Raw genomic sequence first — 18,228 nt, 5'->3', positions numbered from 1 at the left:
GAGTCAGATCCTGGGCTGCTGCCAGCCCTGAAGAGTGGACCCTGGAGCTCTCAATGCATTTGAATCTTAGGGGCTGCAAGCAACAGAGACTGGGTTTGGGTATTGAAGCTACAAAAAGAAAAGAGTAGAAGGATATAGGGCAGCTCATAGAATCAAGGGAGCTGATCAACCAGGACTTGGAAAGCATAGGATGTTGAATTGAGGGTGTCAGGGAGGGGTAATTCCTCGGAGCAAAATTAGGTGCTGCCCCAGCAGAAGGGGAGTGGATCCTGGGCAGGCACAAATCACCGGAGTCCACCTTACGCAACATCCACTACTCTGCAAACTAAGCACTGGATGCTGTTGAAGCCACTGTTGTTAACTCAAAATCGATTTTCACCTTATCTCTTTTGGGGAGAGCCCTGATTTTGCTGATACTCAAGGAAGGGGACTCTGTCCCTAGCTCAGGAGTAAACCCAGCTCCGTTTAAGGCAGCGAAGAGAATCCCGTTGTCCTTACGCAGGATTGGTTCAGAGTGGTCGTGTGGTCTAGTTCTGTCCAGTGAGAAGTGAGTAGAGGCTGGATGGGGAAGAAGAAAGACCCGTAAGAAGACTTAACTGTTTTTTCCCTCTGTCCACCCAATGGCTAAGTGGGACGCATGGAAGGCAGCGGCCATCTTGCTGCCCTCCTGAGGTCATCAAGCCACAGTGTGACCTGGCAGCGTCACAGAGATGGAGACAGAGCCCCCTTCTAATTGCTTGCTATTGAGTTGAAGTTTTTTTATTATTTGCAGCTGGAGGTGTCCTGATACAGAAACTCTAGGATAGAAGGGCAGATTTATTCCCCATTACTCCAGAGATTAGAACTAAGACCAGAAAGTGACATAATGAGGAAGACATTTCAACTATGAGTGGAAGAGCTTTCTGACACCACTCTGAGATGGGGGGTGGTGGTTGTGGGATATTCAGGTAGTGAGCTCCTGTCCCAGGAGGCATTCAAACAAGATGGCTGTCTAGGGTGCAGCAGATGGGTTTTCTGCAGGGAGCAGAAGATTCAACAGGATCACCTCTAAAGTTCCTCTGACCTTGAACTTCCAGGATTCTGTGGTCAGTAACAAGGACCTAGAATCAGCCCGAGGTCAGATTTTTCTAATTTCTATGCATTTAAATACATTCTCTTAGTTTTTTTTTACTTTGTTTTTTTTAAAGATTTTATTTATTTATTTGACAGAGAGAGACGCAGCGAGAGAGGGAACACAAGCAGGGGGAGCAGGAGAGGGAGAAGCAGGCTTCCCGTGGAGCAAGGAGCCCGATATGGGGCTCGATCCCAGGACCCTGGGACCATGACCTGAGCCAAAGGCAGACACTTAACAACTGAGCCACCCAGGCACCCTTTTTTTTTTTTTTCACTTTAAATTCAGTTTTTTTGATACTCTGAAAAACCAGAGCAAGCTCCATGTGTTGCTACCTATTCTTATAGTCTTTGAAAAACATTTTATAAATACATTCTCTCTTTGTCTCTAACACACACACACTCACACATACACACAGATATAATTACACAGTTAACACCCACATTATCCACAGGCAAGAATTCTAACCAGAAAATAGAAACCTCCTACCCTGGCCCCTGACCATATTCCTGTAACCCCATGTTTTCTCTGGGTTATGAGCTGTCTAGTAAGATCAGCTGTGGACTTGAAACGAGAAGATGTGTGTTTGAATTCCGGCCAGACTGCCTCCTGGCTGGGTGGTCCTGAGCAAGTCACCTGCTTTCTCTAGGCCTGAACTAAGAGACCACCGAGTAAAGTAGCAATCCCAGGGCTGGCACAGGGATGGGCCATAACTAGCAACGGAAGTCATGAGGCATGGTCTCGAGGAGGCCTGGACCAACGGTGGGGTGCAGGGAGGCACAGTTAGCAATGTTCTCAGAAGATGGGACCTGGGGTCCTGATTTGGATGACTCAGAGGTTTCCAAGAAGACCAAAGTCTACAAGTCAAGGTACCCCCTTCCTTGAATGGTGTCAGGCACCTGACATTTCGACATGCCTTTCCGGCTTGACCCCTCTGTTTGAACCCCTCTGTTTCTGACCAATCCCACTTCTGTTGATTCAATTTTAACGATTCATATATTGATTCTATTCTGGTTGTAAAAGAAAAACATATTATCTGTTGAAAATGTGTGTGGGGGTTGGTAATAAAAAAATAAAAGTCACTAATAAGCTTATACAAGGATTACCACTATCACTGTGTTAATGTCTTTCCTTCTAGTCTTTTAAATGCATGTATAACTATTATAAAGGAATAGAGAAGTAAATTGATGTGATTTGCTTTTATCTCGATATGTGGATATGTTACTATAAGTACTCAGTCTATAATCAATAGTACCTGACATTTATTGGCGCTTACTATGTGCCAGCCACTCGTTCTACGTGCAAGTATTATCTCATTTAATTTTTGTAACGCTCCTCTAGAGTAGGTACAGTTATTATCCCCATTTTACCGATGAAAACACTGAGGCAACAGGAAGTGCCCACCGCCATGCAGCAAGAAATCGAACCCGGGCCTGTGCTTTTAACTGTGAGCTCTAGATACTGCCTTTCTTCCTTCCTGGCTTCAGCCTAAAACACACTCTGTATCTGAATGGGACTTTGTATTTGTCCAACCCTATCCGGTGTGTGTGAACTGGGTGAGCCTAACTCTGGACAGCCTTCCTGGCGTCCTTGGCTGTTTAAGGGGAGGGGTGTTTAGAGGGAGGTCAGGTGCCCCGGGGGAGAGCAGCCTGGTTGCCCATGCAGGTGCACTCAGCAGGCCCGAAGTGAGCAGCAGTTCCCCGTCTGGGGCCCGACCCTCCACCCTGTCACTCAGAACCTGGAGTGTCAGCCCACACAATGTCTGCTTTTCCCAGGGGGACCCCTGTAGTTAGCCCAGCTCAGGGAGTGCAGGCATAATTCAGAATACCATGGGGGCCCATTCACAAGGAGAGTCTGAGGAGTGCTGTGGGCTGGTCCCATTTGCTGTTAAGCCCCTTCTGCCCCAGGGTAAGCAAGCCACACCTTGACAGAGGCTGCCTGGCTACCAGCCTGACTCTGGTGGGGGGTGGGGGTCACAGGTCTCAAAACTTCTTTGCTGACCAGCCTTGAAAAAGTTACTGAAATTTCCCTGTGCCTCAGTTTCCCGATCTGTAAGCAGAATAAAGCTAATACCTTCTTCTAGGGTTGTTGGGAGAGTAAGTGAATTAAACACAAGGCACAGTAATCCGTAATGAACTGTATAGTCCATGGAGAGGGCCTTGAGCTAAGCCTGGCATCTAGTAGGTGCTCAGTACAAAGTAGCTTTTGATATTGGCACAACTGACGCCTGGACCAGCCCAACCACAATTTATTAGAAAGTCTATTTTCTTGTTTTCTGTCTGCCTCTAGACACTATGCTCTCTCTCCTCTAGGGTTAGGAACCATGTTTTCCCACCCTCGTATTTACCCTCCCGGCCTGGTATATAACGGGCTCTTAACACCTGCTTGTCTTCATGCACAAATAAGTAAATAAATGAATAAATTCCCACTAGGTAGATCTATGAACCCCTCAAAATGGTGTGCAAAGTCTGAGCACTTATCAGATTCCCAAAGGGACAAGTGACCCAAGAGGTGCTGAAGGGTGGCCACAGGCCTTGGGATGGGGTGGGGTAAGCCCCACCCTGCATTGGCAGGTGTCCGGGGGTTGCCCTGGCAAGTAGGCTTGGAGAAGGGCAGACATTCTGAGCTCATTCGGGGACCTGAGAAGGACTTTTGAGGGATCTGACATTTCGTGTCCAAATGTGAAATTCCTTGGCCCCCGCACAGAGCTGAATGTGCTTGCTGGAGCTTGTTTGCCTTCTGATCTCACACGCACACCCCTGGTTTGTTTTGAGAGCTGCAGTTTGAAGAAACAGCAACATGATTTAGAAACCAAATCAAATGGCCAGAGTGGGAGTAGAGACAGAGGCAGGATGCAGCTCCCCGCCCTTCCTGGGAAGCGAGGGGCAGTCTCTTGGGAGAGTTTAGAGAAAGGGAGAAAGAAAAATATGATAAATCATTAAAGGGAATCTGGAAAGGACCAAAGGCCCCCTCATTGTCCCTCTGTCTTAGCACAACTGTTTGATTTCTCTGCGTGCCACTATCTATCCACATGCAGGTGTAATTTTAGCGGTTATAATCATTAGTCTATAGACTTTTTCTGCCTTTTTTTTACTTAATATTATATTTGACATTTTTCCATGTTGCTATACCACCTTTCTATTTATATTTGTAATTCTATTCAATTGTATGCTTTGCATGAAATAACACCGAAACATACATGCATAAATATAATTGTTTTCTTTTGACCTAGAATAGATTTCTAAGAGGATTAATTAATCAAAGTACTTTTAATGTTACATATGCTTTTCCAAAGTGTGAAACTTAGTTTATGACAGCATTATCTATGTCTGCATGAAAGGACATTCTCATTCTCATTAGACACTATTGTTTGTTTTATAATTGATGCCATGTTTTCTCAGTGTTTAATTATATACACACACATATAAATTACTGGTGAGAATGATAACTTTCCCTGTGCTTGTTTAATTGTTTTCTTCGTGGAGATATTTCTTTGTGACAGTTGTGTATTTAGCTCTGGGACTTTGAGAAACACACCTGTGTGCACACACATGCACACCTGTTAGATCACACGTAATGCAACCTATTACCTCATCTATTTCCCTTTTTTTATTAAAGACTTTATTTATTTGTTTAAGAGAGAGAGAGAGACCACAACAAGAGGGAGGGACAAAGGGAGAGGGAGAAGCAGACTCCCCACTGAGCAGGGAGCCTGGGATCATGACCTGAGCCGAAGGCAGATGTTTAACCCACTGAGCCACCCAGGCGCCCCTCCTCTATTTTCCATCTTATCCTTAATTTTTTTGTTTTTGAAAAAAACCAGAAACTTAACTTTTTTAAGTTCAGTATTTTGATTTATTTATTTTTTTTAAATTCTTCTCTTGCTCCAGCCTTAGAACTTTATTGGGACACTAGAAAAAAATAGGAAATCAAGACAGTCACAACCTTTGGGGAGGGGTAAAATGAATAACACCCCCTTACCTTGACCCAGACCTTAGTACCTTCTATCCTCAGAGCAAACCAGAGGTTTCAGGACAACATATTTCATCCATTTTCCCGGTGCAGCCTGCCCAGGTGTGGGCTTGTCATGGGAGGAGGCTTCTTCCTTGTCTGCCCTCCCGCCTCCGTGCCAGCTAGGGAAGGCCTCTGGTGGGGCGGTCGGGGCTGTTCCGTGGTGTGGATGGTGATTACACTGCATGTAGCAGAGCCCCGGGGAGGGAGAGGCTGGCGTGTGTGGACCCTCCGTGTTGCCGGAGCAGGCTGCCCCTGGCCTGCGCACGGGCTTGCTCTCTTGGGAAGGGGAAATGAAGTAGCTCAGTCGGGCGCTTGGCCTATTGTCTGGCATAAAATAAGCAAACGCAGAAGGGGGCTCTTGCTGCTGGTGACTGAAGTCGGTGTCGCCTTCATGTTTAGCTGGGGGACGGGGGAGGCACCCATCCTCTGTCACTGAGCACTTACAAGCCAGCGCCTCGGCCGGCGTGCTGCACACACTGCCTCATTTCCTCTTTGCCGTGGCACCGGGAGGCTGGTGCGGGCATAGTCCCATTGGGCAGATGAGGAAAACAAGGCTGAGGGTAATTAACACCACAGACTCAGAAGTGGTAAAGCTGTGATTCCACTCCGGGTCCGCGACAGGCAGAGTGAGGCAGGAGGAACCAAGTGTGAGTTGTATCTGCTTTAGAGGAGACTGGGCATCAGAGAGGCTTGGTGACCTGCCTAAGGCCACACAGCGAAAGCCCGGCAGAGCCTGGTCTTGGAGGCAGGAGTCCTGAGACCAGGTCTGGTGCTTGTCCCACTACTGACATGGCGATCACCACTGTTAGCAAAGTGCACACAGTGTGCCGGGTGGCCCGGGGCCTTCTTGGTTCTTAGCAACCTAGGAGAAGGTCCTGGAGGGAGGCCGGAGGGGGCCCGCGCCTGGAGCTTTTGTTCTAGCCACCCCAGCCCTGCTGCACGTGGGTTTGCCCTGAAGGATCATGGAATGTGTGCCAGTGTGTCAGTGTGGGCTGGGAGACAACAGGGCGCCTTTGTCCCCACTCCCCTGACCACCAGATCGTCCTTCTCACATATGGCCCGCATCCCTCGGCTGGCTGGGTAGGGAAGGCTGATAAGTTTTACTTTTAATTTGTTTATTTTCCAAATTTACAGACTTTCTGAGGAGAGGCTGATTAAGAAAAATAGTCAACTGGGAAATGTGTACCCTCTTTTCCAAAGCTCGTGCCTCATTCAAGCAAGCCAGACTCATTACTGAGAACTGGTTATGAGTAATAACCGATTGTACTAACCAACATTGATGGAAAGTTCCCGTTGTTTAAGAAACTGGGTGAAGCATTATCTAATGTAATGCTCCAGTGGCTCTAGGATATGGGGTTTTATTAACCCTCTTTTACAAGTGAATCCGAGAAGGTAGGTAACTTAACCAAGACTAAAGAGCTAGAAGGGGTGAAGCTAGGATTCAAACCCAAGGATAACCCAGTTCCCAAACTCATACCGCTTAGCCCTTTTCCTCCTTGCCCCCTGCCCTCCAGGGCCTTGCTTTCTGATGGAGGAGATAGAGGGTAGGTGAGGCCCAGAACATTTTCCTAATAAATTTTCCATGCCCAGGTACTGGTCAAGGTCTGCCTCGAGTTTTGGTTATGTCTGTCTGCTTCTCTCCTTTCCACTGAGGCTGGGAGCTCCTGAAGGCCGGGTCCACGTCTGGCTAGACTTTGTATCTCAGCACACCGGCACAAGGAGGGGCTTGCAGGTGTCTGCTGGAACAGGAGAGTGAATAAGAAAGAATGATGGAGAGGCTGGGGGGATGACCACCTGTCCTGGCTGATTTGGAGTGAGATGTTTTCAGAAAGGGTGTGATTTTAATGCAAACTTTGGTCATAAAAAGGGAGGAGGGATGGACCCACTTCCTTTAGAGCAGCACTTCACCTCCAGGTGGTAAAGCTGCCCAGCTCTGGGTGACTCCTGGCTCTGCTCCTTCCAGCTCCAAGACTTCCGGCAATGACTTGATCTTACTATCTTCAATGTCCACATCTGAAATCTAGGCCAATATTAGTTTGTGCTTCAGAGGGAAGGCTGTGGAAATTAAATGAGCATATTGACGCATGAACTATGAATGACAGCTACTGTGAAGGCTTCCTGGGGGAGCCCATGTCCCTTAATGGGTTGGATTTTTAAAATTTGGTAACTTGGATGTTGGGTACCGGGGGATTCATTATATCATTCTTTTCTACTTTTGTGGATGCTTGAAACTTGCCACAAGAAGATGACTGTTTTAAAAACAAGTACCAAATATCTAAGATGTTAGTTCTGCTTAGAAAACAAACACAAATAGGGATGGGGGGTTGGGCAAAATGGGGGAAGGCGGGTGGGAGGTCCAGCTTCCAGTTATGGAATGAATAAGTCACGAGGGTGAAATGTACAGCGTAGGGAACATAGTAAAAAAAAAAAACAAAAAAACAAAATACAAATGCAGATATATCATGGGATAGAATGCAGAATGCACATGAGAATTTTAAATTAAACAGCCGATTTGAAAGAAACGAATGGCTTAAAGGAGCTGCTTAGAATTACGACCTCAGGCCAAGGCTGCATGTGATCTCACTGGGCCTTCAATATTCTCGTCTTAAAAAAGTCGGGGATAGTGACACTTCCCTCCAAGTACTTTATGAGTCAAGCAAGAGAAGAGATGTGAGGGTGCTTTGTAAACTGTAATTCTGCCTTCCAGTTGGATGATTTGTTCATTCATTTGACACATTTCTTGAGGCCCTGCTACGTGCTGGGTGCCTGGCTGAGCACCAGGACAGTCCTACACAGCTCTCCACGGCATGTAGGATAGACCGGGACATTCTCCTGAGACCACACTACCCAGGTGCAAATTCTGACCCTGCCACTTACTCCTTGGGTAATTATGGCAGGCCTCAGTTTTCTTATCTGTAAAATGGGGACAGCAATCCTTCCTCTGCATTGCTGTGAAGATCAAATGGGACAATAGAAGTAAAGTGCCTAGAGCAATGTCTAGCACACAGCAAGTACTTAATATGTACTCTTTATTGCTACTGCCCACAGGGAGGGGACAGCCTAGTGGGAAAGGCTCAGAATAAACAAATCAGAGAAGTGGCTTTAAAGTATTTTTGTGTCATGGAGAAATGGGGTGGCATGATGTGACATGGAATAACACGTGGGGCCAGAGAGGGCCTTGCCAGGGCGCTGACCTTTAAGGTGAGTCAGTTGGATGATATTAAGCAGGGACAGAGTTGTGGACAGAGGTCAGCAGAGGGTGAGGCAGGAAGTACTGGACCTGCTCAAGAATCCGAGAGGACAGAGTAGTGTCAAGTTACTGGGTACAGTTGGTCAGGTTGTGAACTGTTCAATCCTGGGAGCTATCTTAGACATGGTGGACCTGAATGTTTTTTTACCTCCATTTTTTGGAAGATAAAATGAGTGTGTTATTTTGACTAAGTCAGGATATTATGCTGGTTTCCCAGCGGTTGGAAGTAAAGAGTTTTGAGGAAGGGACTCTTTGTTCTAATTGTGAATGTGTCCTATGGGTTAGTGGAGGCCCAGGAGTAGGGGGATGAGAGAGGAGTGTGACCTGTGAAGCTAGCAGGGTGAATGGGGCCACATCCTGCAGGGCCTCGTAGACCTGGGAAACAAGTTTGGGTTGATCCTAATTCCAGTGGGAAATCTTTGGAGGGGTTATGAACAGAGGAAAAGTGGGTCTTGACCAACTTCCTGGGCATCTCTCAGGCTGAACTGAAGGGGGCGCAAGAGTAGCAGCTCTAAGCCCTGGGAAGCTGATGAGAGACGAAGGGGATGGTCTGTGCTAGCGTGATGGTGGTGGCCCTGGAGAGAAGTGATGCTCATCACGCATTTTTTAATGAGGAAAAAATAAAGTAAAAGCAAAGTCAAAGTCAAAGGGAGATGGGGAGAAGACAAGATTTTGAAGATATTTTATAGCCACAGGCTGTTTCTTTTTCCTGAATCCCAAAGTCCTTGAAAACCCGCTTTTCCCCACTTCTCACTTTGGTCAATATGCCTGTGCTTTGTTCCCAGGCGGCCTGGAGCACTGTCCAGAATGGAAATCCGCCGCAAGCAAATGGATCTGGGATTTTGTGGGAAAGGGAGTGAGGACAGGCAGACCTCTGAGGCTGGGACTAAGGGGGGATACAGGTGGGCCAGCCTGGGTGCAATGGCTGGGCTTGCGTCAGCCCCAGCTGCCATCTGGGTAGCTCTGAGCACTATGGGCCTGAGCACTATGGACTGTCTCCATTGATTGTACTACCCTGTGAGGAGGGTGACATCACTGTCCTCTCTATAGGGAGAGGCAGGGCTTCTGAGGAGGTTGGTTAACTTGTCCAGGGCACCCTGCCTGGCGTTGGAGCCCTCCCTTGCCCCACCATTCACAGCCTACTTCCTGACATGGCCTGGCTTCCTCTGCCCAGTGCACCTTCAGGGAAGCTACCATTTCGTTTAGTTGCTAACTAATGGAGAGTTTTGAGTTTGAGTCTTTGTCTGAGTTCTAAAGGCCCTTGGCTGGGCTTTAGGGTGCTGAGAGCCTGGAACTGTATGGTGGGGGGCACCCTTTCCCCAGAATAAAGGCAGAGTCTTGCTGGCCAAGAACACATATTTTGGCTGTTTGGCTTCCTCCAAGCTTAGAACATAGTGCCTGGTACGTAGTAAAACCTCATACATATCTGGGGAAGGAGCGAATGAGTCTCATGATTAAGGTCCGTATCCAGTTGTTCTTCCTTAGTTTGCTTCCAGAACTCAAGGACATCTTTCCATGGGCTCTTAGCGAAGACTTAATGGTCCCTCTCCACTTTATGGGTGAGGCCCAGAGACAAGTTCTCACAAGGCCAGGAACCTGGTGATCTTAAGGCAGATCTCCTTTCCCTCAGCCCAGTGCTGCCTTCCTCTCTTCTCCATGGAAATACTGTGACCATAGACCTGCCACCACGAAGAAGACACACAATTGTGCAGGCCAGGAGGGCACAGCAGCCTCTCACATCTACGCGGGATGTGCAGATGTTCCCGTGATGGGGCAGAACCATCCAGACGGGCAGCTGTAGGTGCCTGATGAGGTAGAACCATCCAGACGGGCAGGGGACCAGGCAGCACCAAGATAGTGGAGATTTGATTTTTCAAGGGCTTTTCCTGAGGCTGCATGTGGCTGGATCTGCTTAGATTTATCTTTGCACAGTGCGGAATGCACTCTTTGCCTGGTATAGAATTCTAGAAAGTTGGAGAGGAGGGATCCTGGAGGTCAGCACCATGCCACACTCTCTGCAGGGGGCAGACAGTGCTACCCATCACCGCATTCCTGTCCACCGCATTCCTGTCCATAGAGCTAGAAAGGGCCTTAGTGCCTCTGGTGTCCCCGCAGTCATCAGGAATCAATTACAGTTAGTCTCCTGCTGGGTCTTTTGCAGGGGGGACACTGAAAGCCCAACGGAGCTGAGAAGCAGGGGGCTGTCACTGATTGTATGACTTTGAACAAGAGATTTAGCCTCTCTGAGCCCCAGCTGCCACTCCATTATTTATTTACGTGACCACTCATTCATTTCTTCAACAAACATATCTGGAGCACCTACTGTGAGCCAGGCACTGGGCTAGGAGCTGGAGAAGATGCAACAAGTAATTTTTTTCTGTAATTCGAAACCTTTTGGCTCTAACAATCTAATTTGTTGCAGCCTTGTGATAGCTGTCCTGGCCACGCGATCATTCCTGTTTTCCTTCTCTGAGCCTCGTCTCTTGTCTCACTTTGCACTGTCCTTCTTAGGTGGCTTCCAGAATGTCCCATCTTATTATGAACCAGGAGCTTGCAGAGCCAGAGTATGAGCAGTTCTGAGGATACTGCTGAGAGAGTGGCCGCAGACATTTGCTCTGCTGTTTGAAATACTTACAAAAAAATATTTGGATGACCCTTCATTACCTGAGTAGGCATTTCTCAAGTTTACATTGCAGGCCTGAGTGATTGTGATATTTTTGAGAAATAATTTCCTGTGGAACTTGAATGTTTCTCCTGGAAGACTCATGTGGCAACCCATGTTGTATATGTGAAGTGTGCTTTGGAATGTTAACAGAGAGGCTGATTCACACCAGATGGGGTGGAAATCCAAGGGAAAGGGATGTACAAACCGAACACGACGATTCAGTTCTGAGTTTGGATTTTTAAGATATACTAAAGGTCAGAGGTCAAGGACCTTGACCTATTGTCCAGGCTTTCCCTTAAGTTTTCTTTTATTTTTTTTAAGATTTATTTATTTGAGAGACAAACAGCACACACGTGCAGGTGAGTGTGCACACATGAGTTGGGGTTGCAGAGAAAGAGGGAGAGAAATCCTCAAGCAGACTCCCTATTCAGCGCAGAGCCTGACTCAGGGCTCGATCCCAGGATCATGACCTGAGTTGAAACTAAGAGTCAGTCTCCCAACCGACTGAACCACCCGGGTGCCCCTCCCTTAAGTTTTCATGTTGCCTTGGCTCATCTGAATCTCGGTCCTGTTATAAAGGAGTCACTTTTATGATATTCGGTTTATAGACAAAATTCTGGTGGCATATCAGAAAGTCCAAAGCAGCTTTTGCTGGAAGCTTCCTACATAAAAGCTCAGATTTGGACTAGTATCAGTGTTTCTCAAGATTAAAAAATTTTTGGGTAAATGTTTTTTAAAAAGCCACCCCCATATCTTCCATGTGTCTTTTACCATCCCAAATTATTTTTTGTCTAGATCCATTCTGTAATTTATAATATACAAGGAATAGGCATTTTTGTGGTTCCAATTTGCAAATTAAATAATAAGTCCTATTTACGGCGGCATATGTAGCCTGGCCCTACGCTGAGTGTTTTACATATATTATCTCCCACAATTATCCTGCCTACGATTATCAACCCCTTTTACAGATGAAGAAACAGACCCAGAACGGTGTGTCCTCAGGTCACTTGATGGGGGCAGGGAATGACTTAGCCCAGATTTGAACCTTGGTCTGGCTGACTCCACGTGACCCACACTCTTCACTCTACTTGCTCTGTCCCTGTCTCGATGCACACCGAGGATCAGCAACCTCAGTGGTAGATCCATCAGGAAGGGAGGGAGGTATATCTTTGTGTGGGGGCTGAAGAACAAGGAAGGGGACTGTGGCAGGGAGGTGTCTGTGGGCTGGAGGGGGAAGAGGACCCCAGAGAGGATGAGTCAGGTGAGGGCCTGAGGCTGAGGGGCTATTCTGCTTTTAGTATTTAACTATCTGTTCCAGGCATATGGCTGACCCTGGGAAGCTGGCAGCTGGAGGGGGAAATAGGCTACCTGACATTGGAAAGACCTGGGTTCTAGTCTCAGCTCTGCAGCTTCTCAGCTGCACCTTTCTGGGCCTCGATTTTGTCATCTATATAATGGGTTAATAGTAATAGTGACCCAGAGCTGTGATACTGCTATGTGCAAGGAGGGCATGGGGAATCAGGAACAGAGGATGGAGTGGGGGCCTCAGGCTGTCTTGGAGGGCCAGGTGGCTTTCTGGAAGAAGTGACATTTAAGCTGAGACCTGGAAGAGGAGAGAGATTTACTCAATTCTTTGGGGACCTGAGGACAGGCCCATGTGGCTGGAGTGACCGGCATGAGGTTACCAGAAGGGGGTGACTTGGCTCTGGGCTGGGCCCCTTTTTGGGACTCAAGTGGCCAGCAGAGACCTGTAATTGGTATGAGCGGAGGTGGGAGCACTTCCCACTGCCCACCACCACAGACCACAGCCTGGGCCCCTCTGGCCCAGAAGGTGGAGAGGAGATCATATGGAGGGTGCCGAAGGAGTCCACAGGGAGCCCTGTGCGGAGGAGTTTGGAGGGAGGCTGAAGGGGACTTGCTGCAGAGCGACCTCCCACAAGTACAGATGTGTTCTGCAATGGCTGTGAGAGCCCCCAGGAGTCCATGTGATGTCCCCGTGGCGGGCTTGGTCCGCCCAGCTGGACGAACCTGTCATGTTCCTGTTTTGCTGATGGAGCCAGCCCCTCCACCATCAAGCATTCATTGGGCACCTGCCACGTACCGGGCACTGTTCTAGACCTGGGGATACAGAGGTGAGCAGCACAGTCCAGGATCCTACTCTCACGGAGCTCACTTCCCAGTGGGGATGAGACCGCAGCCGTAGAACCACCTGGGAGGGTGGCATTTCTCGAAGTGAGTGAGGTGCAAGCCGTGTGCATGTCTTGGGGACTGTGTCCCAAGCAGGGCCACCACCTGGAGCAGAGACCCTGAGGTGGGATGAGATTGGGCACGTTCACATGGATGGCATGCACATTTTGGCGTGAGGGAAGGGAGAGTGGAAGGAGCTAGAGTCAAGAGGCATCAGGAGGCCAATTCATGTAGGACCTGGTAGCAGAGGAGTGACGAGATCTCAGGCTGCTGCTACTGGTGACGAGACTGTAGGCGTCAGGGAAGGACAGGGGGAGCCCTTCCCTCTGTCGAGTGACAGGAGACAGGCCACGCTGTTTGTGGCCTGAGGAAGCCTGTGCAGGTGCCGCCACCTTTGTGTGCTCCTGTCTGCTGTGCTAGAAAACCGTGAGTAGGTGAGGCACCTGGCTGGCCGAGTGTGCGCTCGCTGGGCGGGTTCTAATTACTGTGATGATTAAAGCCCTGAGGATAAACCCCAGGCAGAGCATGCACTGCCTTTCATGCTCCCTGAAAATCAAGACTGTCTTCTGCTCTCTGCCCACAGCACGGGGCCCGCATGCCATCCCCCATCGTCCTCACGTGCCCTCATGTCACTGTGGCTGCATGTCAGGAGAGAGAGCAGATGGCCCTCAGACCTTTCCTCCATAGGTGGCAGGAAGGTGGGGGCTGTGGGGTTCCTGCTGGTTCCGACAGGCTGCCCACACCAATGTCTTGATGCTGGGGGTCAGGCGCCTGATGGAGAGGGACAGGGTGCCATAAGGACACTGAGGAGGGGCACCAGGGCCAAGATGGGGGTGCAGGGTAGGCTCCCTGGAGTTGGGGAGTCCATGCTGAGTTCTCCAGGTTGCTGGTGATGAGGGGTGAGGGGCCAAGTGGTCCAAACATCAAATACATTTTAAGGCGTTTGAAATGGGAGGCAGGGGTGGGTGCAAGGGATTGAAAGAAGTCATGAGGGGCGGGGGTGCAGACGGAGCTGAGAGGTGGGTGGGCAGGGCAGACCAGAGTCACAAATAATGGCCTGAGGGGGAGGACAGGAGCCCGAGACAGTGAGCTGGCCCTGCAGACATGGAGGCAGTGAGACATGGTGGGGATGTAGACGAGGATGGTGGCAGTGAGGATGGAGCGGAAATGTCCACGGTCAGCAGGGCAACACTTGACTCGGAGATGGACCAAACTCAGACGGACACAGAGAAAGGAGTGAGAGCCGATGCCCAGGTGTGTGGCTGGGTGGCTTGTGGGTGATGCTGCCTTTCCAGAGATCCTGCAGCCAGGAGGGAGGGCGGCAGAGGATGAGCTGGGCTTTGGGAGAGTGGGAAGGGCCTGGGAGGTGCCCTGGGGAGACTTTCAGGAGATCTGGAGCCTCGAGCCCTGGGTGTGGAGGTGAGCATCTCTGCAGATAGACAGAGGAGGCTTCTGAGTGCTGAGCTGCCCGGGCAGCTATGGATGGAGAAGGAGGAGAAAAATAAAACAAAATGTGTGAGTGTGTAGAATACTCTGGGAGCCCCCCGGGGGTCGGGTGGTGTCCTAGGTTTCCCTGGGCTGCTGGCCTGGGACTGAGGCCCTGAAGGATGCCTGGATGTGGGCGGGTAGAGGAGGGAAGCGATGGGGGTGTCCAACAGGGAGAGAGACGTAGACTGTGCCCATATCCGAGGAAGGCTGGTGGAAGGAAGGCTTCTTGGGAGAGATATGCCAGATGAGGCATGTTGTCAAAGGTGTTGAACATTAAGCTGAAGAGTTAGGGCTTTTTCTTGTAGATGAGGGAGGCCCAGCATGGTTTTGAACACAAGAGAGACTTAATCAGAACCACTCTTTCTGGCCTCAGTGCTTAGGCATGTGTCCGTGTGACACTGGTGCTCAGTGCACAGCATGCTGGTGGCCGTCCCTGCCCTCTGAGCTTCAGTCCATGTGGCCTCAGCCTGGCCAGCTTCATTCAGTAGGGGTACAGGGGCAGAACTGGGAAGGCAGCTTGAAGGGATCATCACCTGCACAACTGCCTTCACCCTTCCTCTGGCCTGTATTTGGGTGCCTGCCTTTGGGTGCCTGCCTTGGGTGCTCTTGGCCTCCAGGCCATGTCTTGAGTCTGCCTCTGAGATAGTGGGGTATTGTCTCAGCAGGAGTCCTGGGAGGGAGGGGGCACTCTGTAGGAAACCAGTGTTCTCCACTCTGGGAGTGCCCCCCACCATGTGCCCCCCATTCCCCACTGTCCTGCACAACGGGCCATTGCCCATGGTGAAAAGGTGCCTGTGACTTAATGACATGTAATACCTTTTGGACTGCTTACCATGCGCCAGACCCCAAGCAATGCATGCTACATGCATCAGCTCATCTTCATTCTTAGGAAGTGGGTTCTCTGTACCCATTCCACAGATGAGAATATTGAGGCTCAAAAAGGTTAATTAACTTACGGTCTCATACATAGAGACTGCAGGCTCGGGATTTTTAATGCAGGCAGGCAGAGGGCAAGTTCATCCTTTTAACTCATCACCCTAAAATCACTATCTGAGCAGAGACTGGTCTCTCTCAGCACCCCTGCACACTCCCTCCTCCATAACCTGGCCCCACGATGAAGCCTCCATTAGGTGCCGTTTGAGAGCTGTGGCCCATCGCAGGGCATGAGGGATAGCTGGTGGTTATCCCAGCTTGGTCACTTACTTGATGTGTGTGTGTTCTAGGGATCATCACTGAAATCCCTCACACCTCAGCTTCCTTCTCTGCAAAATGGGGACCACTAGTCCCCACCTCTTAGAGTTATGCAGAGCAAATGAGATAAGGCTCTTAAGCACTTAGCATAGGGCCAGGCAAGAGGGAAGGGCCCAGTAACGGTGGTCATTAGAGTCCTATCACCACCCACGTTGCCTTCTTACACAGAGGACCCAGAAGCCACCTGGCCAGTGGCGAACAGGTGCCAGTGGCGCGCGCGCCTGTGTGGCAGAGCCAGAGGACAGGGAGGATGAATCATTGACCGAAGCTCTGAATTATTAATGCCGTTATTCTCAGACTTTTAATGAGGGCCGCGTTGGGAGCCCATATATGGAAGGCGCATCGCAGACTCCGCGACAGGCGCCCCCCCCCCCCCCCCCCCCCCCCGGGGTCCCGAGTTGCCATGGAGTCCCGCAGGCAACCTGGAGGCAGCCGCCCGCGGCAGTGCCCAGAATGAGGCTCCCGCGCAGGTCCTCGGTCTGCGGCCTCAGTCCTGGCCGAGCCGGGTTCCTCCTTTGCGTGGCCCTTGCCCGCTCCCCTGGGACCCTGGGGGAGCGAAATGGATGGGTGGAGACTGGGGCGGGCTTCCGCGGGAGAGTGCGGTTTCTGTGCGGTGCCTGCTGCAGGGCTTCCGCCCCGGGCAATTCCGCGGAGCGGACGCGCGGCGGGGCGGAGGGGACCTGAAATCCAGTCGCCGCCGCTCGCCGAGCACTGCGCCTTCAGTGCGCCGGCGTCCGGCCGGCTGGCGAGCCGCCGAGCCCCTGCCGCACCCCTTCCTCGGCGGCGGCCGGCTCGGGGGCGAGCCCCGGAGAGGAGGGGCCGGACCCAGAGCGACGGTTCCGGGGGGAGGTGGTGGCGGGCAGACGCCGAGCGGGGCCCCGCAGGGGCCTTCCCCGGCCTCCCCGAGCCGGCCGAGCTCCGCGGGGCGGGGCGCGGGGCGGGCCCGGGAGGAGCGCGGGGAGGAGTCCGGGCTGCGGAGGCGGCCGCGTCACAGCAGTGCTCCCGCTGCCCGGCGCCTCAAACCCGGCCCGAGCGCCGCCGAGGACGCGGACGGGGACCCGCACGGGCACAGGGGCTGCGCCGGAGCTTCCTCTCGCGGGCGGGGGCTGCGCGACCATGGCGGACAAGGAGGCCGGCGGCGGCGACGCGGGGCCCCGAGGTGAGCGCGGGGCGCGGGTCCTGTGGCTGCGGCGGGGCGGGCCGGGGAGGGATGAGGCGCGCTCGGCCCGGCGTCCCGCAGCTCCTTCTCCGGCCGCGGGAAAGTGGGCGCGCACCCCTCAACATCTTGCCCTAGCCGGGAGGGCCAGGGTCAGCGCCGCGGCGGAGCAGGGGTCCGGGGGGCCCTATTCGGCCCGCCGGTCACGTGCTGCGCTCCCGGCCGGGGTGCGGACACTGCGGCGGGGACCGCAGCCCCCGCCCGGGCGCCCTGGCCGTCCGGTCGGTCCCGGGGTGGCGCCTCCTGCGGGGCCCCTGGCGAGTCCGGGTGAGAACCAACCCCCCCGTGTCCATGCCCGGCGCACTGTGCGGGGACGCCCGCGCTGGCCGAGTAAAGGGCCGCCCGCCGGGTGGCCCCGTATCCCCAGCGGCTCATTTCTGTGACTCAGCGAGGCGCGGGTGGGAGCCTGGGGGCAAATCGAGGGTTTGGAGCTGTCCCCTCGCCCCGCCGAGGTCGGACTTACGTGCGGGCAGTGGGGGCTGCAGCTCGGGGCGGAACTGCAGCGCGCACTGCCCGCCCCGCCCATCCCCAAGGATTCTGCGGGCCGTAGAGGGGCGAAGCGACGGGGGCTCGGCTGTCCCCTCCTTGCCCGGGCGGGGGAGAGGAAGGTGGCGCCCTGTGCGGAGGACCGACGCTCGCATTCTGCAAATGTGCCATGGCCAATCTTTGGGGAGCGTGGTTAGGGCCAGATGGGGCGAGGGTGCCGGGTAAGGACCGAGAGGAGGACCCGGGAGCCAGGGGAAGAGGAGGAGCAGCTTTTGGAGCCCAGGGCTATAAATCATGGTTTCGCCAGCGGAGGGGACGGCCTGACCAGGATCGTGGGTCCCAAGTGGGGAAAGTTGGGCGCACGGAGATGCAGCGCGTCCCTGACCTGAGGGGCTTTAGCAGTAGCAGCCGCGGGAGGGGAGCGTAGCCCAGTGGCTTCCGGCGAGCCGCAGGGTGAGCCTGGGGAGGATGAAATTAAAATGTCTGGGACGTAAGGGAAATTCATCCAGGAAAAGCTCTGCGGGCACCTCAAAGCTGGGGAAACTGAGTCAGCCGGCTGC

At 52.1% G+C, this 18,228-nt stretch overlaps 1 protein-coding gene across 6 annotated transcripts in view; it reads left to right on the top strand.

Moving 5' to 3' along the window:
• HSPA12A (heat shock protein family A (Hsp70) member 12A) overlaps window positions 1–18,228 on the top strand; it is a 155,759-nt gene that overhangs the window by 74,550 nt on the left and 62,981 nt on the right. Inside the window, exon 1 of one of the 6 annotated variants that reach the window (XM_027595950.2) lies at window positions 16,916–17,125. The exons of 4 other annotated variants lie outside the window; for them this stretch is intronic. Coding sequence is in view for 1 of the 2 variants with exons in the window: in XM_027595947.2 (XP_027451748.1) it covers window positions 17,083–17,125 (43 nt within the window). In the remaining variant the exon portion in view is untranslated. Of the gene's footprint in view, window positions 1–16,915; window positions 17,126–18,228 lie in introns of those variants that run through there. One more of the 6 variants, XM_027595947.2, reaches the window with a different exon arrangement.

The sequence above is a fragment of the Zalophus californianus genome, chromosome 15 (genome assembly GCF_009762305.2).
Source record: "Zalophus californianus isolate mZalCal1 chromosome 15, mZalCal1.pri.v2, whole genome shotgun sequence".
In the NCBI taxonomy this organism is placed as follows: domain Eukaryota; kingdom Metazoa; phylum Chordata; class Mammalia; order Carnivora; family Otariidae; genus Zalophus; species Zalophus californianus.
This window is presented reverse-complemented; position numbering and strand designations above follow the sequence as displayed.